At 44.5% G+C, this 26992-nt stretch overlaps 1 protein-coding gene across 26 annotated transcripts in view; it reads right to left on the bottom strand.

The window, feature by feature from the left end:
• Klc1 (kinesin light chain 1) overlaps positions 1-26569 on the bottom strand; it is a 56047-nt gene extending 29478 nt beyond the window's left edge. For 15 of the 26 annotated variants that reach the window (XM_046453035.2, XM_046453038.2, XM_058582253.1 and 12 more), the window contains exons 1-3: positions 26436-26568; positions 3899-4160; positions 1365-1595 (exon numbers count right to left, since the gene is read on the bottom strand). In XM_046453035.2, the coding sequence (XP_046308991.1) occupies positions 1365-1595; positions 3899-4159 (492 nt within the window). In that variant the 5' untranslated portion in view covers position 4160; positions 26436-26568. Of the gene's footprint in view, positions 1-1364; positions 1596-3898; positions 4161-26435 lie in introns of all 26 variants that reach the window. The other 11 variants (XM_058582245.1, XM_058582247.1, XM_058582246.1 and 8 more) reach the window with 1 other exon arrangement.
• Positions 26570-26992: the final 423 nt, after the last annotated feature.

Below are 26992 nucleotides of genomic sequence, written 5' to 3'. Positions count from 1 at the left end.
ACAGAGTAAGTCTAACAAATCAGAATGATATCACCTCAACTATTTTCCCTGGGGACTAGAGCTAGATGAGCCAAAGTGTGAGGCTCATGATACAACGCGTGTCCTCATGAGAAGAGGACCCAGTGAGTTGGTTTATATGTATTCTTTCCACCCCACCATGCAAGAGCAAGCAAGAAGGTAACTGCGAGCCAGGAAGACAGCCCTGACCAGAACAACACTGCTGACACCCTGATCTCAGATTCCCACCTCCTGTGGTATTTTGTCATGGTGACCCAAGTAGAAGGCAAGTGCAGGTTTGCTGGTGTTCCACACAAGGATGCTCCAGGGGTCTTAGGACAAGGGTTCCAACTAGGGACACCAATGTGGAATTCACTGTACACTGATCATGCATGAGACTATGTCTGGCACCCAGAGAGGCATAAAATAAAATTCAGTTCCAAATACTCTGTAAAGTCCTAGAGGTGGGATCCTGGAACAGAGAGGGTCCACTACTGGAAGGACTGACAACATTCCAATAAAGTCTACAGTTTAGTCAAAAGTAGCATATCAATGTTAACTTCTTGGTTTTGAAAAACGAATGCTGGGGCTGGAGCTGGAGCTCAGTGATAAAGCGCTTGCCTCACATGTATGAGGCACTGGATTCGATCCTCAGCACCACATAAAAATAAATAAAGCTACTGTATATTCGTCTACAACTAGATAAATATTTAAAAAAAAAAAAAAGAAAAAGAAAAACATATGCTGATGTAAAATGTCAAGGTTGGAGAGAACTAAGTAAAGGGGATTGGGGAATTCTCTTCACTGTCTTTCCAACTTTTCTCCCAATCTAACATATTACTCCAAAATAAAAAAGAAGCTAACTGAATCAGAAATAAATGGTGGAAGAAAAATAACTGAGAGTCGGATGAATACTCAGAGAGAGCCAACATAAAAAGAAACAACAAGACCCCTGAGGCACCCTGACATTCCAGGAAGGGAAAGGTGACCTGGCTAGGGAGGCCTAGGAGGCACGAGAGAGGCAGCAGGAAGACCTGGCAGTGTCCTAGGCGGGCATCGAGGATGAGGTCAAAGACAAGGTCAAGGACAAGCCCAGAGTTGGACTTCAGATGGTGGTACTGGCCCTGCTGACCCAGCAGCCAATGGGTATGGAAGCCAGCCCATGAGGGCAGGGAATGTCAGGAGCAGTGGAGCAGAACTTGGTGATGCGAGGCCTGGTATTTACAAAACGTCCTTTACACCTTCTGATCACTGCTCTAAAACACAAGAAAGACACGATAGGACGTCTACCCCTTGCTGAGCCTCCATTCACAGCCCCCAGCTGTAGTGCATATCAGCACCATCTCAGGACAGAGCCACTCACTCACCGAGGGGGAAATGTCATCGTCATACTTTTTGAGCTGGTTCATAAATTCCAGGTGTTTCTTTTCTTCCTCCAGCTGAGCCACGGACTGCTCACTCTTCTGTAACTTCTGTTGTGTGTTGGCCAGCTCATCCCGCAGCCACTGATTCTCCTGGCACAGGCGACGAACCTGCGCGCGTAGTTTCTGTTTCTCTGACTCAACAGCATTTAGGTGATTTGACAAGGCCATCATAACCTGGACAGAAGAAATACTATTGGACAATAGCCAACAAGAGCCCCTCCTATCCACTTGAGCACCTGAGAGCAGCTCTAACTGACACCTGCAGGTATTTCCTTCAATTCACATGCAATTCAGCCACAGACAACACTCTATGGAAAGTTATCTATGGGTCTATGGAAAGTTATCACGTGCTCACATTTACAAAATACACCAATTCTTTTTACATGAGAGCACCTCAAGGTGATTATCAATAGGCACACATTTACTCTCTTGACACAGCTGCAATCTACCTCCACATGGGCACTTTCCACATGAAAGCGGGTGTCCCAAGCACAGGTAAGTGAGGGGCTGGTGGTAGAATCAGGAAGGGGGGCATTAGACCTCCTTCCACATATGGGAGGAGTTTCTAGCCACCACAGAGCATCAGAAGGCACCAGCATGTTCACTAGCTTATGTTTGCTGCACAATCTGCTGGCTGCTCCAGATCTCTGCCAGCTGTGTACTCACTGGCACCTGGGGGCAGACCTACCTAAAGCTGTTCTAAGCAAGCTGCAAGGAACATAAAGGCAAAAAAGGGGTGAGGAGCCAGGCACAGCAGTGCACACCCATGATCCCAGTCACTTGGGAGGCTGAGACAGGAGGATTGCAAGTTCAAGGCCAGCCTGGGCAACTCAGCAAGACCCTGTCTCAAAAACTAAAAGGGCTGGGAATATAGCTCAGGGGTAGAGCACCCCTGGGTTCAATCCCCAGTACCAAGGGAAAAGAAAGGGAAAAAAAAAAAAAGCAGGGAGTCAACTGGCCTCAGCCTAGTCCCTCTGCAGATCGTGCCCCTCTCCTGTGCCAGCACAGAAACTACATTACTTCTAGGTCTACAACTTGAAACTCAAAGGGGGAAGCTGAGGGGGGAGTATCCCAAGTTTGAAGTCAGCCTCAGCAATTGGTGAGACCCTATCCCAAAATTTAAAAATAAGTAAAAAGGACTGGGGATGCAGCTTAGTAGTAAAGTACCCTGAATTCAATTCCCAGTAAATTCATTCATCCACTCAAAACTCCAAGAGGTGGGCTTTTAGTTCCTCCCCTTCCAGCCATCCCAGTACTGAAGACTGAACCCAGTGGCACTCTATCACTGAGCCACATCCCCAGCCCTTTTTATTTTTTGAGACAGGATCTCATTAAGTTGCTGAGTCTGGCCTCAAAATTGTGATCTCTCCCCCTCAGCCTTCTGAGTTGCTGGGATTACAGGTGTGAGCCACTGTGCCAGCCTCTTCCTGCCTATTTTTTTAAACCTACCATCTGCCAAACTGAAAAAAGGAAGCTCATGTTCACACTATCTTTCAACAAAGAACTTGGGAAATAACAGGGTCACAAAATCCAAAGTTTATGATCTACAACCAGCATTTGTAACAGGGTAGGAATGAAGAACTCTAAAATTGGGGCCTAGATGGTCACTGAAGAACCGGTGGCTCAGCAGCTACTCTTCTGCACCATTCCTTCATTATACACACAAAAAGCTGAGAGAGCGCCAAGTTTCAGTGAACTGACTTTAACCTCAGATCTGCTGACTAAGCCAGAAGCTGTCAGGGGTAGGGAAGCGACCAAGACATTTCCAGTGTTTTCATGTCTGTGTGGCACATGACAGAAACAGACCTTTAATCAGATACATAAAGCAATCTGGCCTGGCTACTGCAGAGCCTACTGGCTGTTGACCAGCATCCACTCTCCCCCAGCTTCTTGGGCTCATGCACCTGGAACTGTGAGCAAGACAACATTTCCCAGTCCCTCACAGCCAGGGCAGCCACAGAGAGAGGATCTGGCCAATGCACCGTGAGCAGTGCTGCACATGCTTTAAGGGGCAGCCTTGAAGGAGGTAGCACGTCCCTCCTCTCACTTCTGCTGTCTTTGAACAAGATCATGTGGCTGCCACTGGAGTTCCACCTAGTCCCTGAGATGGCTGCCAGCTTGCAGTGCAGCAGGTGGCAGCAGCCTGAGCATCCCTGATGACAGGGCAGCAGCAAAGACAACCTAGGACAGCCTACCTGGTGCTCATTTCATCCATGTCTCTGTTGCTTAAGCTATTGTTTTTGTTGTTTGACACAGGATACCAAATCAAACCCTAAATGATACACAGGGATACCGCCATGTAAAATTCAAGTATGCTAAAGTGAGTTTTCATTTATATGATAGACACACGTCGACACAAGCAGATCTCTAATATTCTACAGGCATCTTCTCTCTACTTGAGTTAAACTGCCTATTTCAAGACTCCACTCTTCCAAACCATCAAGTCCACTTTCACGACAAATGGCTCTTCCACTTACCTGCGCCTCACTCAGGCCGAGCTCTAGCATCTCCAGTGATTTCCGTATCATGTTGGATTTCTCCTCCACCAGGTTGCTCTCATCATCTTTCTTCAGACACTTCAGTGTCTCCAGCAAACTCTGCAAAATGGAGTTGTGCTCATTCTTCAAAGCCTCCAGGCCCTGAATTACTTGCTTGGTCTTGGAGATGATCTCATCCTGTGTAAGCTTCTCCAACTTGTCTTCCTTTATGTACACCATTGTGGACATGTTGTCATACATTCTAGAGGAAAACAGGAGAATCAAATACCTTGTTATAGGCTTCCCTCCTGTGATAGCATTAAACAGAAACATTTGTGAAAACTTTTAAATTACATTTCACAGGTAAATAATACCTGTGAATACTATGCTCTATATTATTTCTGTTTTGCCTTTGCAGGCCCATTAAATTACTTTTCTGGTTTAATGCCTGAATTCTTTTTTATGGATAAGTAACAGTAACTAAATTTAACACCAAAGATTAAAAGCAGCAAAACATCCAAAGGTCATTTCCAAAACATACAATTTCAGTGAACGTTTTATCTGAATATTTGCAAGCTTTATTTTCTCAATGAAATGCAGTCCAAGAAGAAAACCCAGTAGAGGCACAAGGGGGAGTTAGAGGGGCTGGAGAGGACTAGACCATGAGGCATAAGACCCAGTGATGCAGCAGAACAGTCCATGTGGCCATGACCAAGGAGGACAGAGTCCAGGGGCAAAAGTGACTCCATGTTGGGGCTGCCATGACACCACCACTGTGAGAAAGAAAGAAGGAAGGAAGGGGCACTGAAATGGAATCAGCCAAGTGCTGGTAACTACTGGCACTAAGCAACAGTGCCTTTTACAGTCCTCTCTAGTTCTGTCTTCAATCTCATAATAAAGCTTAAAAACTGGGTCACATTAAGACCATTTCTGCACAGTAGCAAGGGGCACAGAGGTCAGGTTATCCATCCAAAACAGGTCCTTTGTGCCACCTGCCACTCTCTGAGATGTCAGTGTCTTCACAAACTATCTTACAGCCCCAGAACAGACACTGTTACAAATGAGGGGAGGATGCTGGGGTTTGGCTCAGGGAACAATGCTTGCTGGGTGTGAACCTTATACCCTACAGAATGCATAGCACCTAGGACAGCTCCTGGTCCAGGCATCTTCAGGAAAATGGACAGACGTAAGTTGAATGAAGGAAAGAAGGGGAAGTAGTGGGTGCAGACCACACATGCACAAGTTTGGAGTGCAAGCTGAAGGTGTTTGAGAACAGGACCATGTGAGCCTCTACATCACCAATTTATTTCACACTGGAAAAATGATTTTTTTAAATTAATAAGACAACTCCTTTTGACACTGGGAGGCTACCTGCAGGACTATTCAGAAATCTATCTCCTCCTCATTAACAAGAGCCCACAGAACAATGAAGGAACAAGGGCAAGCCTTCTCCCTAGCAGCGCATCATCTGTTATTATTTTTAGTGTACAGCTACTCAGCATATGGTTTTCCTACTTCACTGTAGCCAAGTACCAGGCTGGACTACAGCACACTGCTGGGCAGTGCTACAGCTCCCAGGAACAGGGGCCCGTCTGTCCTGTGCAATGTACATTACCAGCCTGCCACATGGCATGCCTGTGCTAAATGACTGTAGGAGACAGTTTAGAATTGTTGGGCTTTTTGTTTGTTTTGGTTTGGTTTGGTTTGGTTTGGGTGCTGGGGATCAAACCCAGGGGCACCCTACCACTGAGCTACATCTCTGGCCCTTTTTAAAATTTTACTAAATTGCCCAGGCTGGCCTTGAACTTGTGGTCCTCCTGCCTCAGCCTTCCAAATCACTGGGATCACAAGCAAGTGCCATAGCACCCAGTTAGGATCAGTTTTCAATGAAATCACACTGCACTAGATTAATAAAATGCTTATCTGACATTTCTAAGGTTCCTATATTGAAAGGAAGGGATCTCCAGGATTTACGTCCATGGAGAAGAAAAATAAAAATCAAGTCCGCCTTCTCCACCTTTCTCTATCCTTGGCAGCACATCCCTGGTGAAAAACAGAAGGATTTCTGTAGACATACTTGCTACAACTGAGCTTGTTGAACTGATCCAACATTTAGTTATAAAGTTATTCCTTTTCCTGAATTAAAATATCCCTCCTTGTAACTCCTGTCCATTGAGCCAACTTCTTCCCTCTAAAATAAACACAAAACATTTTCTGCCTCATCCATATAACATTTCAAGTATTACATTGCAGAAACAGATATTACCAAGTCTTCCATCTCCCAAGCTCACACCTCTTACCACCCTCAGGTCAGAACCATTTCCGTATCTTTCATCCAAGTCACCATGATGTGAACGTACATTCATGCTATGTTTATGGGAGGAAGACAGTGGCATATACATTTATACTGCTTGATATCTCTTGTTTCAGAGCCATTATAACCAAAGGTAGGTCACATGATTGTTAATCAGCTTTTTGTGACTATGACAAGTATCTAAGAAAAACAACTTAGAAAAGATTTATTTTGGCTCAGGGTTTCAGAAGTTTTAGTCCATGGTCAGCTGGCTCCAAGGCAGAAACATCCAGACAGAAGGGCACGGCAGAAGAAAGCTGCTCAGTTCATGGCAGCCACAAAGCAGAGACAGAAAGCTAGACAGACACTGAAGAAGGGAACACGAACAAGATATAGTCCCCAAAGGTATGCCCCCAGTGACCTACTTCCTCCAACCATGTCCCACCTGCCCAGTTTTCACCTCCTCCCAGTTATCCATTCAAATTATTAATCCAGCTGGGGACTATAGTGCACCCCTGTAATCCCAGCAACTCAGGACGCTGATTACAAATTCTAGGCAAACATAGGCAACTTAGGGGCTGGGGATGTGGCTCAAGCGGTAGCGCGCTCGCATGGCATGCGTGCCGCCCGGGTTTGATCCTCAGCACCACATACAAACAAAGATGTTGTGTCCGCCGAAAACTAAAAAATAAATATTAAAAATTCTCTCTCTCTCTCTCCCTCCCTCCCTCTCTCACTCTATCTTAAAAAAAAAAAAAAAAAAAAAAAAAACATAGGCAACTTAGCAAGACCCTGTCTCAAAACTAATATATTAGAAAAGGGTTGGAGGTATAGTTCAGTGGTATAAATACCCCTGGGCACAATGCCCAGTACTGCAAAATAACAACAACAACAACATTTAACCACCCATTAAATGAATTAATTCACTGAAGAAATCAAAGCCCTTACGATCCAATTATTTCCTAAAAGTCCTACTCTGGACACTACCATACTAGGGACTAAGTCTTCAACACAAGAGATTGTGAGAGACGTCCATATCCAACCCATAACAATGATAAATAATACTAAGGCAATTAGCTATTAGAATAAAATTAAGGGAGCTGGGCATGTAGCTGTAGTCCCAGCCATGAGAGGCTGCGAAGGGAAGACTGCTTCAGCTCACCAGTATGAGGCCAGCAAAACAATATAGCAAGACCCCATCCCAAGAATAAAGAAAGAGGGTTGGGGTTGTGGCTCAGTGGTAGAGTGCTTGCCTAGCTTGTGTGAGGCACTGGGTTCAATTCTCAGCGACAGATAGATAGATCCATCCATCAACAACTAAAAACTATATAAAAAGAAAGAAAGAAAAAAGGGCTGAAGCTATAGCTCTGTGGCAAAGTGCTTGTCTAGCATGCATGGGGCACTGGGTTCAATCCTCAGCACCACATAAAAATAAAGGTATTGTGTGTCCATCTACAATCACACACAAAAAATTTTTTAATAAAAAAAGAGAAAAAATATTTACCCTCCCTGTACAATAAATCAAACTCCAAATTTTTGATTAAAAAAATTAAATGTGGGAGTTTGTTTGCAGTACAGACTGACCCAGGGCCTTACACATGCTAGGCAAGCACTCTACCACTGAGCTGTACTCCCAGCCCTAAATGTGCTTTTTCTAAAAACACACAAGAAACTAGAAGAAAATACAGGCAAAGGTCTATATGCATATAGGCCAAAGTACATCACATATGCCAGGCATGGTGGCACATGCTATAATCCCAGCAGCTGCAACTTATCGAGACCCTGTCTCTAAATAAAATGTAAAAAAGGGCTGGGGATATAGCTCAGTGCTTAAATGCTCCTGGGTTCAATCCTTGATACAAAAAAAAAAAAAAAAAAGTAAAGCACATTCTATGAATAAAAGCAACAGCAAAAAACTGAAAGACTGATGAGAGTCTACTCAAATTTAATATAGAAACGAAACCCTTTTCTGAGAGAACACTATTTTGCAGCCCATCACAGTGAAGAGTCCAAAACTGCACAGACTGTGACTCAAGGCTGAGGCACAGCTGGCTGACCTCTGAAAGCTCCCCAGAAGCCTTCGTCACACTCACATAGCCTGCCTGCTTTCCTGGTCTACAAACCACACAATCCTGTACCTGTTTTCAACTTCTGATGTTGTGTATGCCTCCAGACGATTCGGTAAGACAAAGAAGCAACCAGAGCCATGCCATAAAGATATGTTTAGTGAACGAGGGAAGCTGCTTCAGAGGCTATGTGTCCACCTCCCACATGACTGCAGAGCTTTCACCTCCTGGATATTAAGTGGCATTGATGCTCCCCCTGGTCTGCAATACACTATAGGCTTAAAATATTCCCATGCCCTCTTCTCCAGGTAAAGTACAAAATATCTAGTCCCGAGTTATTAATTAACCATGGTGAATTTTTTTTAATATTTATTTTTTAGTTGTAGTTGGGCACAATATCTGTATCCCTCTGATTTATTTTTTAAATATTTTTTTAGCTGTAGTTGGACATAATACCTTTATTTTATTTATTTTTATGTGATGCTGAGGATCAAACCCAGTGTCTTGCACATACTAGGCGAGCACTCTACCTCTGAGCCATAACCCCAGCCCTCCCTCTGATTTATTTTTATGTGGTGCTAGGGATCGGACCCAGGGCCTCACCTGTTCTAGGCAAGCACTCTACCACTGAGCCACAACCCTAGCCCACCATGGTGAATTTTTTTTATTGTGTTTTTATTCCCAAAGATAAACAAACTCCTTAAAGTCAATTATTTGCTCTGTGAGAGCAAAAGAATTTAATGCAAAATGTCCAGTGTAGAATCTGAGAAACTATATGAGTCAAACCTCTAAAAGCCATTGTTCAACAGGCTAAGGTCTGGGAAGAATTAAAGCCCTGGCTCCATGAGGTCAAGGAATTGCATACGGTGTCGGTAGATCATACTTAAAATAATGAAGGTGAAAATAAACCTGAAACAATTATTACTTTTATCTCATTTTATTTTTTTTTTAAGAGAGAGAATTTTTTCAATATTTATTTTTCAGTTTTCGGTGGACACAACATTTTTATTTTATTTGTATAAGGTGGTGAGGATCGAACCCAGCGCCTCACGCATGCCAGGCGAGCGCGTTACTGCTTGAGCCACATCCCCAGCCCCTTTTATCTCATTTTAGAACTCATTTGTCTTCATTATTTGAACAGTGACTCAATCTCTGCAATGTTTACTGCGACTGATTTTTGCAGAACTGAGACTGAAGCCAGGGCCCCTTGCACAGGCAAGCAATCTACCACTGAAACACATCAGGCCTGTTTTTGTTTTTTAATATTTTTTTAGTTGGACACAATGCCTTTACTTTATTTATTGATATGTGGTGCTGAGGATCGAACCTGGTGCCTTGCACATGCTAGGCAAGCGCTCTATCACTAAGCCACAAGCCCAGCCCTTGTTTTTGTTTTGTTTTGAGACAGGGTCTCACTGAATTTCCCAGAGTGGCCTCGAACTCCTGGGCTCAAGTGATCCTCAAGCCTCAGCTTCCTAAGCAGCTAGGACCACAGGCCTGCACCACATGCCTGGAAGGTTTATTTTAATGTACATGGTTTTCCTGTCCATGGACTCACCTCACCCACCCACACTACAAGGATGTGGACTGGGAATGACAAAAACCTATCTTGCCTGGCTCCACATTCAGCCCTCTAATTAAATCCCTCCTGTAGCAGTCTAAAACCTAGAAATAAAACAATTTGACTCTTCTAAATACCACTTGAAAAATAAAAATAAACAGTCTTTAAACACTAATCCAATGGGAAAGTCCATTGTTCTTCTTTCAAAGGGCTCACTTGTCCTTTGAAATCATAGGAAACAAATTTTTAGAAAACCTTCATAAAAAATAATAATTAAAACCCATGTCTGCGCCAGACATGGTGGCACATGCCTGTAATCCCTGGGGCTCAGCAGGCTGAGGCAGGAGGATTGCAGCTTCAAAGCCAGCTTCAGCATCTTAGTGAAGCTATAAGCAACCTAATGAGACCCTGTCTCAAAATAAAAATTAAAAAGGGCTGGGGATGTGTCTCATTGGTAAACCACCCTTGGGTTCTGTCCCTGGTACCAAAAAACAAAAAACAATAAACCGGTGCCTGCACTTATGATAAGATCTAACAGTTCAGGCAGACAAGGTAACGAATTGATTGTACCATCTTTGCATTAGGAATTCAATATGTTACTTGACAGTGTGATGTGTACCTTTAGAGCAAACAAAAAGGAATGATATCCAATATCCAGACTCACAACTAATGCGCCACAATTCTATTTCAACAAAAAGCAACAGACATAAATATTAATTTGCACATTCAGTTGATTTACTTCTACTTTGAAGTAATCCAAGCAGAGATAATATACAAAACAGAAAATAGTTCTTACATGTACTAAAACTGTACTTCTGACTTAAGACAAGCAATTTTTTTTTTTTTTTACTCCTTCTTCTGGTGACTAGAAGAGAAAGCCTTGACTGACAGCTGCCTTTCTTCCCAAAAGGAACAATGAGAATTGACAAGTTTGGGGTGAACCCCTATCCAGCATCAAGCTATGCTTAATTAAACTGACAAATGTCAGGCAAAGTGGCACATGCCTGGGACCCCAGTGACTGAGGAAGCTAAGGTAGGAGGAGTGAAGTTCAAGGCCAGCCTGGGCAACTTAGCAAGACCCTATTTCAAAACAAAAAATAAAGAGCTGGGGAATGTAGCTCAATGATAGAGAATTTGTCTAGCATGTCTGAAACCCTGGATTCAATCCCCAAAAAGGGCTGGGGATACAGCCCGTTGGTAGAGTGCTTATCTTGCATGTACAAAGCCTTGGGTTCAAACCCCAGCACCAAAAAAAAAAAAAAAAGAACAACAAATCTCCCAAAAAATTCAAAACAAAAAACAAAAAAAGGGTTCACACTTTTTTTTTTTTTTTGGGGGGGGGGAGAATTGGGAATTGAACATTGAACCCAGGGGCATTTAACCACTGAGCTACATCCCAGCTACATTTTGAGACAGGGTTATACTAAGTTGCTGAGGGCCTTGCTAAGTTGCTGAGTCTGGCCTTGAACATTCAATCCTCAGCCTCCCAAGTTGCTGGGATCACAGGCATGTGCCACCCCCTGCACCTGGCTGGGTTCACACTTTTTGAGAGCAACACTGGATGCCAAAGGCAATTAAACAAATGCCTCCAAATTTCTGAAGGGAAACTGTTTCTAAATTAAAATCCTAGGACCACACTTTCAATCAACTATAACTGTAAAAGAACATTTTCAGACAGACCAAAGCTCAAAAACTTTTACCTCCAGAGCACCCTTCTCAGGCTACTGAAGTGTGCTCAAGCAGAACAAAGGGATGAATCAAGAGAGGGAACAGAGGACACAGGCATCCCACACAAAAGATCCTCAGCAGGGGAGGAAGGATCCAAGGCTGTACCTGGGGCTGAATGAGTGCCAACTCTACAAAAGAAGGAGCTCCAAAGAAGGCAGAAAGGTGAAGAGGAAAAGGAATCACCATTGACTTAGAAACATTAAGACTGAGCCAACCAAACAACAAGCTGATCTGTGGGAGGCTGTGGAGAAGTCCACAGAAATCAGGTGTGGAGAGGAGGAGCACAGAAAGAGGCAGATTCCAAGGGTCATCATGAGAGGTCACTAATGAGAAAGACCCAGGAAGTAAGATACATGTGATATTTAGAAACAGTGGCAAGCATGCAAAAATCAACACTCACTTCTAGTGAGCAACCACTTCTGGGAAATAGAAGGCAAATTGCCCCAAACAAGGCTCATGTGCTGTTCTCGCCTTGGCAACTGGCTCAAGTGGTGCATGCAGCCTGCCCCTGTAGGACTGCCATACCCACACCTTACTGAGCACAGTCAAGAAGCAAGGGCAGGAATGAAGTTCAACTGGGCTCTATTGCTACAGGAGAGTGGAGCAGCTGCAATTCATGAGAAGTGTCTAGGACAGATCTGTCTCTCTACTGCCTCTGCCCTGGTGATGTATTTCATCATTTATATCAGTATGGACTTAAGGATATTATTTTAGTTTAGGTTTTACCCATCTGCCAATTATTAAAAGTACATTATTTAAGTCAGGCACAGTTACACAAAGTGGTAATCCCAGTAATTTGAGAACTGCAAATTCAAGGCCAGCCTGGGCAATTTAGCAAGGTCCTAAGCAACTTAGTGAGACCCTATCTCAAAATAAAAAATAAAAAAGGCTAGGGAGGCCACTCAGTGGTTAAGGTATCCCTGGGTTTAATCCCCAGTACCAAAAAAAAAAAAAAAAGAAAAAAAGAAACCACATTACTTAGTGCATTGCTCAAACTGTTCTGGCTCTAGCCACTGGGAGCTCTCAAACTGGCTCCAGTATCTTTTTTTTTCTTTTCTTTTCTTTTTTCTTTTGTTGTTGTTGTTGTTGCTGCAGGAATGATCCCAGGGCCTTCTGCATGCTAGGTAAGTGCTCGGCCTCTTAGGTATGGGGTACCCCAGTCTGTGTCCTTTGACTCACGCCTATCCCTTGTGGGTCTTGAGTGCTACTTACTTCCTGGTGCTACAAGGTTCAGGCTCATCTTGTATCATCTTGTATCTCCCCTGCCCCAGCCCAGAATCACTCATTTCACCAAGGAATTCTGATAGACTCTAACACTGGTCTAGTGATGAGAAAAAGGCAAACCAAACCTGAAAGACATTGTACCAAATGCCTGACCAGCACTCCTCAAAACTGTCAACGTCACCACACCAGACTGAATGTGTGATCCCCTACTATAGTTTGGAACTTAAATGTCCCCCAAAGGTTCATGTGTGAAAGACTTGCCACTACTGGGAGGTGATAGAAACCTTAAGAGATGAGGCCTAATCTGGGCACAGGGGCACACACATGTAATCCCAGCTAATCAGGAGGCTGAGGTGGGAAGATTACTTGAGCACAGGAGTTTAAGGCCAGCCTGGGCAATAGAGGGGGGAGGGGAAAGAAAGACAGTGTGTGTGTGTGGGGGGGGGGGGGGGCATGTCCTTGAAAAGACTTTGGGATCCTAGTCTCTTCCCCTCTCTTTTCTACCACCGCCCCAGTCCTGGCCAAAAGGTTAATGGCTTTGCTCTACAACACACATGCTGCCTTGTCAAAGGCCTAAAAATCAACAGACCATGGTCTAAAACCTCCAAAGCTGTGAGCTAAAATAAACCATTTCTATCTATAAGTTGATTATCATGGGTATTTGTTACAGTAACAGAAAGTTAACACACCCTCAAATTCATGTTGACATTTTTAACTCCCAATGTGACAGTGTTAGGAGCTAGGGCCTTTGGGAGGTGAATGGATGACGAGAAGAATCTTCATGATAGAATTAGTACCCTTATAAAAGGGACCAGAGAGCTCTCTCACCTTCTTTCCACCCTATAAGGACACAAGGAGGCAGTGGTTACCCACAACCTGGAAGAAGGCTCTTGCCAAAACCATGCTGGGCACCTGATCTCATGGACTCCCAGCATACAGAACTGTAAGAGACACATTTCTGTTGTTCATAAGCCACTCAGTCTTGGGTACTTTATCATACAAGCCCTAACAAACTAAGACAGTCATCAAAAACAAGGGAGGTCTAAGTCTAAGGATCTAGAGTTAAGATGACCAAGTGGATATGTGTCCTGGATGGAATCCCAAGACAGAGCGAGGACGTGAGGAAAGACCTAGTGACCACAAATAAAGTAGATTTAGTTAATAACATCCTCATGTTTATTCCACTATTGCCACAAATGCACCCATCGATGCAAGGTGTCAGCACTGGGGAAGCTGGGTAAAAGGCATACAGAAACTCGATCTTAAAAATTTCCCCAAAATCTAATGCCATTCTAAAACAAAGAGAAAACCAAAGAATGCATAACTTGATAAAAGCAAAACTGAAAAGTATATATGTAGTACGTATATTAAGAATTCATGCTAGGCATGGTGGCACACACCTGTAATCCCAGCAGCTCGAGAGGCTAAGGCAGGAGGATCAAGTATTCAAAACCAGCTTCAGCAACTAAGCAAGACCCTAAGCAACTCAGTGAGACTCTGTCTCTAAATACAATATAAAAAAGGCCAGTGGCTAAGCACCCCTGGGTTCAATGCCTGGTACAAAAAAAAAAAATCATGCCAGGCCCACATGTGGTTGCACATGCCTATAATCCCAGCAATTTGGGAGTCTGAGGCAGGAGGATCACAAATTTAAGGCCTACCTGAGCAATTTAGTGTAATAAAAAATAAAAAGGGCTTGGGAAATAACTCAGTAGTAAAGCATCCTTGGGTTCAATCCCCAGTACTGCAAAGTAACAAAAAGATGATTGTTAGACAGACAGACAGACAGAAACAAAGAAAGAAATTCATACTAGGCATGGTGGCACACACCTATAATCCCAGCAACTCAGGAGACTGAAGCAAAGAGGATCCCAAGTTCAAAGCCAGTCTGAGCAACTTAATGAGACCCTGTCTTTAAATAAAATCTAAAAAGGAGGTGGGGGGGTAGCACAGTGGTAGAGTACCAAAAAATTAAAAAATAAAGAATTCACATCTGTCCAGCATTTTCATTTTTATACATCGTCATATGGGTATTATTTTACTGAACAACAACAAAGTCTGCAGGTGGTTCAGTCAATTGGCACCATAATTCCCACTTACACTGAGGAAACTGACCGATGCAATGATTGGCACTCACACTGCCAGACTAGGAATAGCGCATCCCTCCACTTCAGGAACACACTGCTCTCATGTGTATGTGCACACGCTCCATAATTCTGAAGTTTTCCAGGATGGAAAAGCACCTTAGTGCCAGTCTAGGCCCATGGGATTTTCTTAAACCCTCAAATTCAGAAAGGACTTGACATTCTGCCACAATAAATAAAACAACCCAACACGGAGCCAAGAAAAGAACTGCTGAATGCACTGAATTCTTTATCAAACAGAAAGATGAAAGCAGAACTGGTTGGACTCTAAAAACTGGAATCTACAGCTGGACAGAATCTTCAAAAACTACTCCATATCTATATAGGCTTAATCTGTCACAGCTGAGCAGCGGAGCCTAGAGGCCATCATTTCATGCGATGACATTTCCCATCTCCAGAGCCTGGACACTGATCTACTTAGACTCCTTTCAAACCAGGCCCAATGAGCGCACACCACATCTCACTCTGCTCATCCTCAGGCAACACAATTTTCAATAGTCTGGTAAACTTTACCACAACCTTCTCCCTTTCTCAAAAATGAGTGAAAATAAATCAAAGGTCAGAGAAGGAAAAGGGAACCAACTCTGGTTTTATCAGGTGCCATTCAGCCAGTAGGTAAAACTCCCACGGTAAAAATAAGTTAGAAAAACCAAGTGCTCCCAAGGAATGTGATTATAGGTGTGTGCCACCATGCCTAGTATGAATTTCTTTCTTTGTTTCTGTCTGTCTGTCTGTCTAACAATCATCTTTTTGTTACTTTGCAGTAACAAAATTAGATGGAGGTGGGTGGCAGCACGAAACAGAGAACATACTAAAAATCACTGAACTGACCAGACAAGGTAACGCATGCCTGTAATGCCAGCAACTAGGTAAGGCAGGAGGATCACAGGTTCAAGGCCAGCCTGGACAATTTAATGAAATGCTGTCTCAAAATAAAAAATAAAAATAAAAAGGGCTAGGAATGTGGCTCAATGATGGAATGCCTGCCCAGCCTGGGAGAGCCCTGGATTCTACCCTAACACACCACACCACACATATGCATACAAACACACAGAGAACAAAGTACTGACACACGCAACAACAAGGATAGTATGCCACCTGAAAGAACCAGATACAAATGGCACATATTATATAATTCCACTTGTATGAAATGTCCATGAAGACAGAAAATGGGCTAGTAGTTTCCAAGGGGGATGGTGAGTGACTGCTAAAAGATACAGGGTTTGGGGGGAGATAATGAAAACATTCTTAAATTAGTGCTGATGGTTGCAAAGCTCTATGAATTTTATCATACCTGATTTACACCACAATAAAAACATGTACAGGTTCTGTGTGTTTGTTTTTGTTTCTGCAGTGCTGGGAATCAAACACAAAGCCTCCTGCATGCTAGGCAAGCACTCTAACTCCAGAACTTCAATTAAATGAAGATCAAACAAAACAACCCATTTTGTGATCTAATCTTTTTTAGCTTTGTCAAGGAGTTGAAGAAAGCTTCACTTCTCAAATCCTTAGTTTATTCTATGATCCCATTTAAATAAAGAACATCAACAAAATATATTATGTTGTCTTTAATATATTTAGAAATTTCCAAATATACTACCATCATCACTGAGCCAAAGCAATGATAATACCAGTAGTAAAAATTACATATATATTGTTCTAAAATTTCAGAACAAAAATTATATAGTAAAGAGTCAAAGGGGGAATACGATTTGAAAGTAGTGAAACATATTCATATTGTGTAGGTCCAGTGGAGGTAGAGGAGAGGGGATGAGTGAGGAAGATCTAACAGTTTAAACATTAAAGTCAAGGTTCATTTTCCAGCAAAACCCCAAAAGGTCTTCTGAAGAGTCTCAACCTTTTTCAAACCACGATATCTTTAGATAAACATGAAAATATGGGGCTGAGGATATAGCACAGAGTGCTTGCCTTGCATGCACAAGGCCCTGGGTTCGATCCCCAGCACCAAAAAAAAAAAAAAAATACAATAAGGCACTCCTCTGTAGTCTGTATTTTTCTAAATGGAAAAAAAATGTATATAAAATGGCTGGGGATATAGCTCAGTTGGTAGAGTGCTAGCCTTACATGCACAAGGCCCTGGGTTCAATCCCCAGCACAAAAAAAAAAAAAAAAGAACAATAAATAAGTTCTGTATAGCTACCCATTTTCCCATGTCCTACCCTTTCCCAATGAAGAATCACTGTAGTGCTGGGGGTGTGGCACAGTGGTAGAGCACTTGCTTAACCTGCCAGGCCCTAGGTCCCTTCCTCAGCAAAGAAAGGGAAGCAGGAAGGAAACGGATGTACACATTCTGCCTGAGGGCCGGGCTCCTCCAGCACTACCTCCTAGGCAGGAAGCTCATCTCCAGAGCTTCCCAAAAGAGCCCCTACACCTGAAAGTGTTCTGACTCATGGTTTCCTACTTGTCCTCTGCTACTCCTTTCCTCTAATCTAACTTAACCTAACCCTTTTATCCCCTCTTCAAACTTGAACCACAAGAATGAACCAAATAGAGGTATCCATGATGGCCAAGTAACCACAGAAAGTAAAACATATTCAAAAGACAGACGACAATACGTGCAGCAATTCTGAAACACCTCGCACTACTGTATAGAGGGGAAAAGAAATGTTTGCCTTTGGGGGATTTTGTTGCAGACTTTCAGAACCAGGAAAATGAGGCACTTCCCCTGAGCCTGCTCACAGAGCCAGGGGGGTTGTTTGGAAATCCGCCACCGCTGTGCTAGACCCTCCAGCTCTGCAATAACCCAGACTCACCACCTGTTTCAAGGTGTGCACATAACCCTGCAAGAGCTTACTTGCTCTTTTAGAAATTCACAGAGGGCTGTCTAGAACTGTGGCTGCACATGGGTGAAAAGATGTTTGCATCTCTGGCCCAGCTGTCAGTCCCCCTCTGCAGTCAGAGGGACTCCTGAAGCAAGATCACTGATCTGCTAGACCACAGGTCCATCACCTAGGAGCAAATTTTAAACACAACACTCTATAGGGAGAAGAACTATATGAAAATATAGAACATGTTTCTTCCTAAAACACGAATGAGTGAGTCCTAATGATCCAAATGTCCCTGGTTGAGCAAGCAGGAAAGAATGAACAGCTTCAACTAACTATATGATTAAGAGGATGAAGAGCAGGGTGTCATAGGAATCTGGGAAGAAGACACTAGTGTGGGCAGTTTTAATTCTAGGCAGGGAAAGCAGTTCTTGATTGAACAGGAAAAATGTCAGCAGATTAACCTAATGCCACAAAACTAGTTTATGCATTTAAGTGCTAATGAATGGAATAATTTTCTTTCCTAAAGAAAAATACAGAAAACATTTCTCAAAATGTTTTCTTTATTTTCCATGTTCTAAAAGAAATTATGAAGTTATTTGATTTTTTAAAATTTTTAGTTATAAATGGACACAATACCTTTATGTTTTTATTTATTTTTATGTGGTGCTGAGGATTGAACCAAGTGCCTCACACATGCTAGGCAAGCACTCTACAATGAGCTACAACCCCAGCCCCAGAAAATGTTTTTAAAAAGCAGTTCTTATCAGGCACAGTGATGTAATCCCAGCAACTCAGGAGGCTAAGAAAGGAGAATCTAAGTTTGAGGCCAGTCTCACCAATTTAGCAAACTCTAAACAACTAGTAATTTTGAGACCCTGTGGCTCGGTGGTAAAAGGACCCCCGAGTTCAATCTCTTTTTTTTTTCCTTTTTTATTTAGATAATATTTATTTTTCAGTTCTCGGCGGACACAACATCTTTGTTTGTATGTGGTGCTGAGGATCGAACCCAGGCCGCACGCATGCTAGGCGAGCGCGCTACCGCTTGAGCCACATCCCCAGCCCCGAGTTCAATCTCTAGTACCAAAAAGAAAAAAAAAAAAACAGCAAAGAAAAAATATTTCTTCCTGCACACAGTGAGTTTAATCCCAACCACTTGGGTGGCTGAGGCAGGAGGATTACAAGTTAAGTTCCAGGCCAACTCACAGCTCATATAGCTCAGCAGTAGAGCATCTCTGAGTTCAATTCCCAGTACCATAAAAACAACAACAACAATAACAAAAAAAAAAACTATTGGTTTATTAAAAGGCACAATTAGTTAAGTGACAGAGTGGGCAAAAATATTTGCAGCACATGTATCTGGCAAAGGACCTCTATCCAAAATATGTAAAGAACTTCTATACTCAATAATATTTTAAAAACCCAATTTATATTTTTTATTTTTCTCTCTTTCACTTTACAGAGATTTATCTTGTTCTATGTTTTGTCTATTTTCTCTGTGGTGATGGTGATTGAACCCAGTGCCTCAAGAACATTAGGCTTGTGCTTTACCGCTGAGCTACACCCCCAGTCCTAAGAGATTTATTTTGGTCGTGATTTTGCAGCTGAAGAACTCCATTGTGGGCAGCCTCATCTGACGTGGCTTCATGCTGCATCCTAATATGCAGACAGTGCCACTCAGCCAGCCCAGCTTTTTAGAGAAGCAAAAGCCTTGAGTAGGCACTTGACAAAATCAGGTTACAAAAGGCCAAGACACACAGAAGCCGCCATCAGAACCTGCCACACACCTCTAGAGAACCTAAGATTTGACAGACAGGTGGTATCAAATGCTGGAGAGGATGGAAACCACCAGAACCACACACAGCTGGATAGAGCACAAAGAGACACAACCACTTCGGAAAATAGGAAGCATCTCCAAAAGTTAATCATACATCTACCGTGGAGCAACTGCATCCCTGGGTATTTACCCAAAATAAATTAAAATATATGTTTCACAGTCTGTACAAAGAGGAATAGCCCCCCAGATGCACACCAAGACAACTATCATGGCCTAGTCAAACAACAGAACAGTACTCAGGAGTACAAAGGAATACCACAGAGACACATGCCCCAACATGAATGAATTTCAAAAATAGTATGCTAAAAAAAAAAAGAGGCTGCATGGAGCCAGATATGGTGCCCACGCCTGTAATCCCAGCAACTCAGGGGGCCAAGACAGTAGCATTGCAAGATCAAAGCCAACCTAGGTAACTTAGTGAGGCCCTCAGCATCTTAGTGAGACCCTGTCTCAAAACAAAAAATAAAAAGGGCTGGGGATGTGGCTCAGTGGTAGAGCCATATTCCGGGTTCAATCACAGTACCATGAAAGAGAAGGGGAGAGAAGGAGGGAGGTAAGGGGCTGGAGGGGAAAACATATAATATATAGCCTTATGTATATTAAACTGGAGCGTAGGAAAACTAACCTATGGTGATAGAATCCAGTGGGTGCTGCTTGGAGGGGGAATGCCTGGTGGCTGAAAAAGAATCATAAAAAAATTTCTGGGCTGTATCTTGATACAAATTAATCACCAACTGAATGGTATATGTAAAATGTTAACATTTTACTATACATAAATTATATTTTAAATTTGTAAAAAATGTTTTTCAATATTTAATGCTGTATTATTCAGAAGTTACTCAGATGTTAACTGGAAGATGGTTACAAACTGTTTAGGAGACACTTCTCCCCAAGATTCTCTTACACACACCTACTCCATCAAGCACTGGGTTAGGAACCTCTATAAAGAGACTTTTTTTAATATTTATTTTTTAGTTTTCAGCGGACACAATATCTTTGTTTGTATGTGGTGCCGAGGATCAAACCCGGGTCCCTCGCATGCCAGGTGAGCGCGCTACAGCTTGAGCCACATCCCCAGCCCCTATAAAGAGACTTTACAGATGACCTTAAGACAGGGAGATTATCTAGGCAGGCCTGACCTAATCACATGAGCCCTTTAAGAGTGGCTCTAGTGGTCAGAGGCAGGAAGGCAGACACTCAAAAAGTTGGAGAGGAATTCAGAATAGGAAGCATCTCCACTGATGGCTTTGAAGAATGGAGGAGGCCAGGGAGCAGGGACAGCAGCTCTAGGACCAAGAGCAGTTCCCTGCTGACAGCCATTCATCAAAGAAAGGAGTTCCCTGGTCCTACCACCAAAATTAGTGAATTCTGTCACAACTCAAGAGCTCAGCAGAGTACCCTAGCTCCAGAAGTGAACAGCAAGGACACACAACTAGCACGTGAGAAATGAGCAGAGTTCCCATGGGAAATTAATATCAAGAGCATACCAAAAGTCCTTAGGACTTTATGACGTTTTAGTTAAAAGGAACAAAAGTTACGGATGAACCTTGTAAACACTATGAGGAGTGAAACACTCTGGTTGCAGAAGGGCAATTACTATAGGACTCCATGCATTTATCTAGGCAGCCAGAACCACAGAAACAGAAGCAGAAAGGTGGTTACCAGGCAGCTGGAGGGAGGAGGCCTAGTGTTTAGTGGACTCAGAATCTCAGTGCCATGAGATTAAACTGAGTTGCAGAGAGGCTGCAAACATGCAAAGATCCTTAACACTATTGAACAGTGCATGTATAAGTGGTTAAAATGTAACTCTTTAAAAAAAAAAAAAGTGAAATTGGGGGCAAAGCTTTCCCTGATAAAGACAATTACAGGATTCACTTGAGGGTGAAACTTCAAGTACTGCAAGGTGCTTCCAAGCTTGACTGTGGAAGCAGATGCATGGGTTAGCACCCTAACCTCGCAGCACTAACATGCCCTCTCACCTCCCACTCCTCACCAGGAAGATGGAGGTAGCCACAGCTCTGATCTTACTGGAACAGTGCTGGCATCACTGTGACATTTTAGTGATAGTAGTGCAGTGATCTCCAGAGGTGCCTGGACACAAACACCCATGATGTGCAGTGGAAGTCAAGAACAGCCCACAATCTCAGCTGGGCTAACTGGGATATTTTAGAACCAAGAAAGTGACTTCTACTTTATCCACATGCACAGCTCTGCCTAAAATGTTGGTTTTGCTGCCAGATGTGGTGGCACACACCTGTAACCCCAGCAAGTCAGTAGGCCAAGGCAGGAGGATAGCAAGTTCCAGGTCAGCCTGGTCAACTTAGTGAAACCCTGTACCAAAGTAAAATTTAAAACAGGGCTGGAGGTATAGCTGAATGGTAGGGTATCCCTGGGCTCAATCCCCAGTAGTAGGGGAAAAAAAAATTTGTTGTATTTGTATTAATATTCACTTATCCATTTTGTATAAGTGTGGATAGCACATCAAGAATATTTAAAAAGTACAGATCCAAATTGCTTTCATCTGCCTCCAAACATACGTTAAAACCAAAACAAAACAATAATTCATTTCTGACTCACGAGTTTGCTACCTGGGTGGAAAGACATAAGGATACCCTGGTTAGGACATAGGGCTCTGGCTTGGGCTCCTACTTCCAGGGAAACCTGGAAGATTGCTGGTAACTTGTCTAGAGGCCAGACCCAACAGATGTTTTCAGTCCTATTCCTCCTCGACCTCTCAGCTACTGAATGGTGACCTCTTTTCCCAGTGTCCCAAAGTGTTCTTCTCCTTAGGGCTGCTCCACTGTCTATATACCAGAAGGTCACTTCACCTGGCCCTCAACATGGAGTAATCTAGACCACCAGCCTCAACCCTTGTCTAATTCCAGAACTTCATCTCCAGCTGCCCACTGGGGCCCCCACAAGCACCCCAGATTTATCATATCCAGAAGTCAGACAATCTTGTCCTCCTCCCACTTTCCCTATTGTGATGGGTGTCACCAACCAATGAGTCACCAAGTTAGAGATGAAGAAGTCATTGTAGATGCATTCCTTCAGCAAACACCTATGAAGTGCCTACTGGGTGCCAAGCCCTGCCCCTTCCTGAGATGAGGACTGCACAAGACAGTAAACAAAACAAGAAAACAATAGAGCAAAACAATGCAGCATTTAGGTAATGAGGAGGAGAAGAAAAGTCAGGCAAAGCAGAGACTACAGAGTGGAGCATGTTGCTCAGAACTCCACAGCTGGGTATGGTACCTGAGTGGGGCCAGAGGGAGGCCAGACAATACCAGGTCCAAGAGGGCACTGTTGAGAATCTTAGCAGAGAAGTGACATGGCCCACTGGTGCTTGCACAGGCCTGCTCTGGTACAAGGATGGGGCATCCTTGCCATCCCTCTACCTCCACCTGCAGCCTCTCCCCGGCACCAAGGCAGCCCACAGTACCCTAAATCATTTCCCTGGATGAAACTGCTCCTCTGCACCTCCTGCCACTGCCCTAATTCCAGACTCAAGGCCTCACTTCAGGTGAATAGCTGCCTCACTTGCTCATCCCAGCCACCAGCACCAGCCACACCACCTGCCTCACTATGTTAAGTCACAGACCCAGGCCCTGTCCATTCTAAATGCCACCTAGCTCCTTAGTCCTCCAATCCTCCTTGCAGCCCCAGAAGAAGAGCAGCCTCTGAGGTCCTCCACAGCAGACTGCCCTTGGGCCTGTTTCCTCCACTCAGCCCATAGCTCCAGGCCACCCTGACAATTGACACTTTCCTTCTAGTGTCTCTGAGGAATAGCTGCCTATCAATTGTCTCTAACCTCTATGGCTCTGCGCTGCCAGATTGACTGTCAGCTTTCTTCTCCAAATCTCTGGCCACTTAGGAGTGCCTGCCATTCAGGGCATTCTCAAGTCATTTAAAGCCATGCCTTCCCTGAAACCTGTCAAAAACTTACCAAGGGGTGCTGAGGTTGTGGTTCAGTGGTAGAGCACTCGCCTAGCATGTGCAAGGCGCTGGGTTTGATCCTCAGCACCACATAAAAATAAATAAATAAGGGCTGGGGCTGTAGCTCAGTGGCAGAGCGCTTGCCTAGCACGTGTTTGATCCTCAGCACCATATAAAAATAAACAAATAAAATAAAGGTGTGCTGTCCATCTACAACTACAAAAAACAAAACAAAAAAAAAAAACAGATTTTTTAATAAATAAATAAAATAAAGATATTGTGTCCAACTACAACTAAGAGAAAAAAAATTTAAATAAAAAATTTAAAAAAACTCACCAGGTCCTATTGCTCAGGCTTTTAATAATCCTGTCTTTGTAACATAAAATCTTGGTTTCTGATATTTCACTCATCTACTAAGAACTAATCTTAGCTACGTGTAGTGGCCCACTCCTGTAATCTCAGTGACTTAGAAGGCTGAGGCAGGAGTATTTGAGCTCCTAGCCAAGCATGGTACCACACCTGTAATCCTATCAGCTCCAGACCGCAAGTTCAAGTCTTGGCAACTTAGTAGTGATTCCCAGTCTGGAAATAAATTTTTTGAAAAAAAGAGGAATTCTGGGGCTGGAGTTGTGGCTTAGGGGTAGCACACTTGCCTGTGTGAGGCCCTGGGTTCGATCCTCAGCACCGCATTAAAAAAAAAAAAAAATCCATTTACAACTAAAATTAAAAAATATATTAAAAAAAAAAGAGGGGGCTAGGGATGTGGCTCAAGCGGTAGGGCGCTTTCCTGGCATGCGTGCAGCCCGGGTTCAATCCTCAGCACCACATACAAACAAAGATGTTGTGTCCGCCGAGAACTGAAAAATAAATATTAAAAAATTAAAAAAAAAAAAAAAAGAGGAATACTGGGGTTACAGCTCAGCAGTAGAGTGTTCGATGGGTCAATCCCCAGTGATAGAAAGAGAGAGAGAAGAAAGAAAGCTAGCTTGCTAAAGACCCTGCCTTGAAATTTAAATTTTTTTTTTTTAAATTGGGGGTATAGCTCAGTGGTAGAGTGTCCCTGGGTTCAATCCCCAGTATCGGGGGGGAAAATTAATCCTACATTAACTCAACTTTCAAATTTATATTTCTCATTTTCTGTTTAAACCATCACATTTCAAAATTCTTTATACCCTTTAGAAAGTTATACACCTTTTTCCAACATGATGAACATGCTTAAGAATGTATCTTTTTAAAAATGAAAACATGGGGCTGGGGCAGCAGCTCAGTGGTAGGGCACTTGCCTAGGGTGTGTGAGGCCCTGGGTTCGATCCTGAGCACCACATAAAATGAAACAAATAAAGTCATGCTATCCATTAAAAAAAAAAAAAAATGAAAACATTTAGATAACTAAAGTAAGTGCTAATTGTGAGATACTTAGGATACTGTGTCCCTCTCCCCAGGAAAGTTTCCTCCCTCCTTGCTAAAGAAAATCCCCATCCTTTATACTCTTCTCATGCACTGTGCTTTCAGGAGACACTGCCAAGGCAGGAGAGTAACTGGAGCTGCAGTGAAGCTACCGCCCAGTCTCACACCAATGGGGACCATCACAGGGCTGCCAGGCTCAACTGCAAGATGATGTTGCATTCTTTGATGGTTTGCAGAGAGCCTGTCTTCACACATATAATGTGAAATTTTAAATATTTAGTACCACTTTACCCTTACAAATGTTTAAGAAACAGCAATGAGTCAAATGTTCCACCATAACTGAAGCTTACAATCAGTCCACCAAAGAAGTAAATCCTTAGCTGTAATATGATTAAGAAGACTTAAGGTCGTACCAATTTCCTAATGGGTTTTTCACTGACCTATTACAATGTATTCAGAGTTGATTCTGATCAAAGGCTTAGTCATGCTGCCAAGGGAAAAACAAACAAACAAACAGCCTTGGAATTTAACAAAAAGAATCAAAGATGCAACCGGCCTTTTACACAGTAGTTTTAAACGGTATATTTCAAATACTTTGTTCTCACACTTTTTAAAGATACCATTTTCGCAGGTGCTCCTTGCTGTCACTTAATATGCATATTATTAACACATTTAAATAAAATAGCAGGCTGAAATAATTCTAACACAATAGACCTGGAATGGTCTAAAACCCTTGTTATAAAACCAACCACTCCATTACGCGTTATTTTTTTAATGCTTTAATGTTTTAAGGAAAAGGGAACGCCACGTGCGACACAGAAAAGCACTCCAGAACTGGGGCTGCTGCACGTTCAGAGGCCACGATGGCCCGGGACATTCTGAACCCGGTCAGTGAAAGAAAAGGCCCGCCTGACAGCGCGGATGACAGTGTCGCCCAGGGCGGTGCCGCGGAAAGGCGGGGACGGGCAGGAAGGGAACCATGGACAAAGCCGCCCGCCGCCCCTCGCCGCCTCCCCAGGCGGCCACAGCCCAGCCGCGCGGCTCCTGGCACACAGCTGTCGCGGCAGCGCCCGCCGGGAACCCCAGTCCCGAGGCACACGGATGGAGAGGGGACAGGGACCCGAGGCACGCGAATGGGGAGGGGTCAGGCAGAAACCGAGCCTTGACGGGAGCGAATGAAGATGGACAGGCACCCGAGCCTGCACCGACGCGGGCGGAGAGGGGACAGGGACTCGCGCCCAGAAGGGTGCGGACGAGGAGGGAACTGGAACCCGCGGCAGGAAGGACGCGGAGGAGGAAGGGACAGGGACCAAGGCCGGAGGGGCGCGGACAAGGAGGGGACATGGACCCGAGCCTGGAAGGGCGCGGGTGACGAGATGACGGGACCTGAGGCCGGAGGGTAGCGGACGAGAAGGGGACAGGTACCCGAGCCTGGAGGGGCGCGGGTGACGAGGTCACGGGACCGAGGCCGGAGGGACGCGGTGAGGAAGGGACGGGAGCCGCCTCCAGGGCCGCGGTGGGCAGGGCCGGGCCCGTGTCCGCGCCGCGCACTCACCGTCCGTTCGGAGGGCCGCGCTCGCTCGCGCTGTCGGCTGGGAGCGGCCGCCCGAGGCGCGGCGCCGCGGTCACCAGCGAGGAGCGCCTCCGCGGCCGCCCCGCTGCATCCCCGGCCGCCGGCCCGCGCACCCCGTACACTCCCAGCGCCTGCTCCGCCGCCGAAAATGGCGTCCCGGCGCCGCCCGCCCACAATGCCGCGCGCCGTGACGTCACCCGCCCTCGCGCCGCGGGGCGGGGCGCGGCCGGGGAAACTGAGGCGCGTGTGGGGCTGGGCGGCGGCTGGTCCCACGGGTTGCGCGGGGCAGCGCGCTAGGCTCCTGCCGGGGAGCCAAGCCTGCGAGTCCGCAACGACGCCGGTCTTCCGCGAGACCCCGCCCGGGGCCACGAGACGCTAGGGGTCGAGCTCCGGTGGTCGCCCGGCACTCGGTCCGCGCGCGGTCCGCGCCTCCTAAAGGAAGGGAGGAGGCTCGGGGCCTGGCCGAGCGCTCGGCCTCCGCCAGGCCTGCAGGGCGTGCCCGCTGGCCAGGAAGCCCCTGCGCTCCCACTGCAGGCACC

This window comes from Marmota monax, unplaced genomic scaffold (genome assembly GCF_021218885.2).
Source record: "Marmota monax isolate L192 unplaced genomic scaffold, Marmota_monax_Labrador192_F-V1.1 WCK01_AAM20220418_F8-fsc00190, whole genome shotgun sequence".
Lineage (NCBI taxonomy): Eukaryota > Metazoa > Chordata > Mammalia > Rodentia > Sciuridae > Marmota > Marmota monax.
The sequence above is the reverse complement of the archived record's forward strand: the minus strand, read 5'-3'. Positions and strand labels throughout refer to the sequence as shown.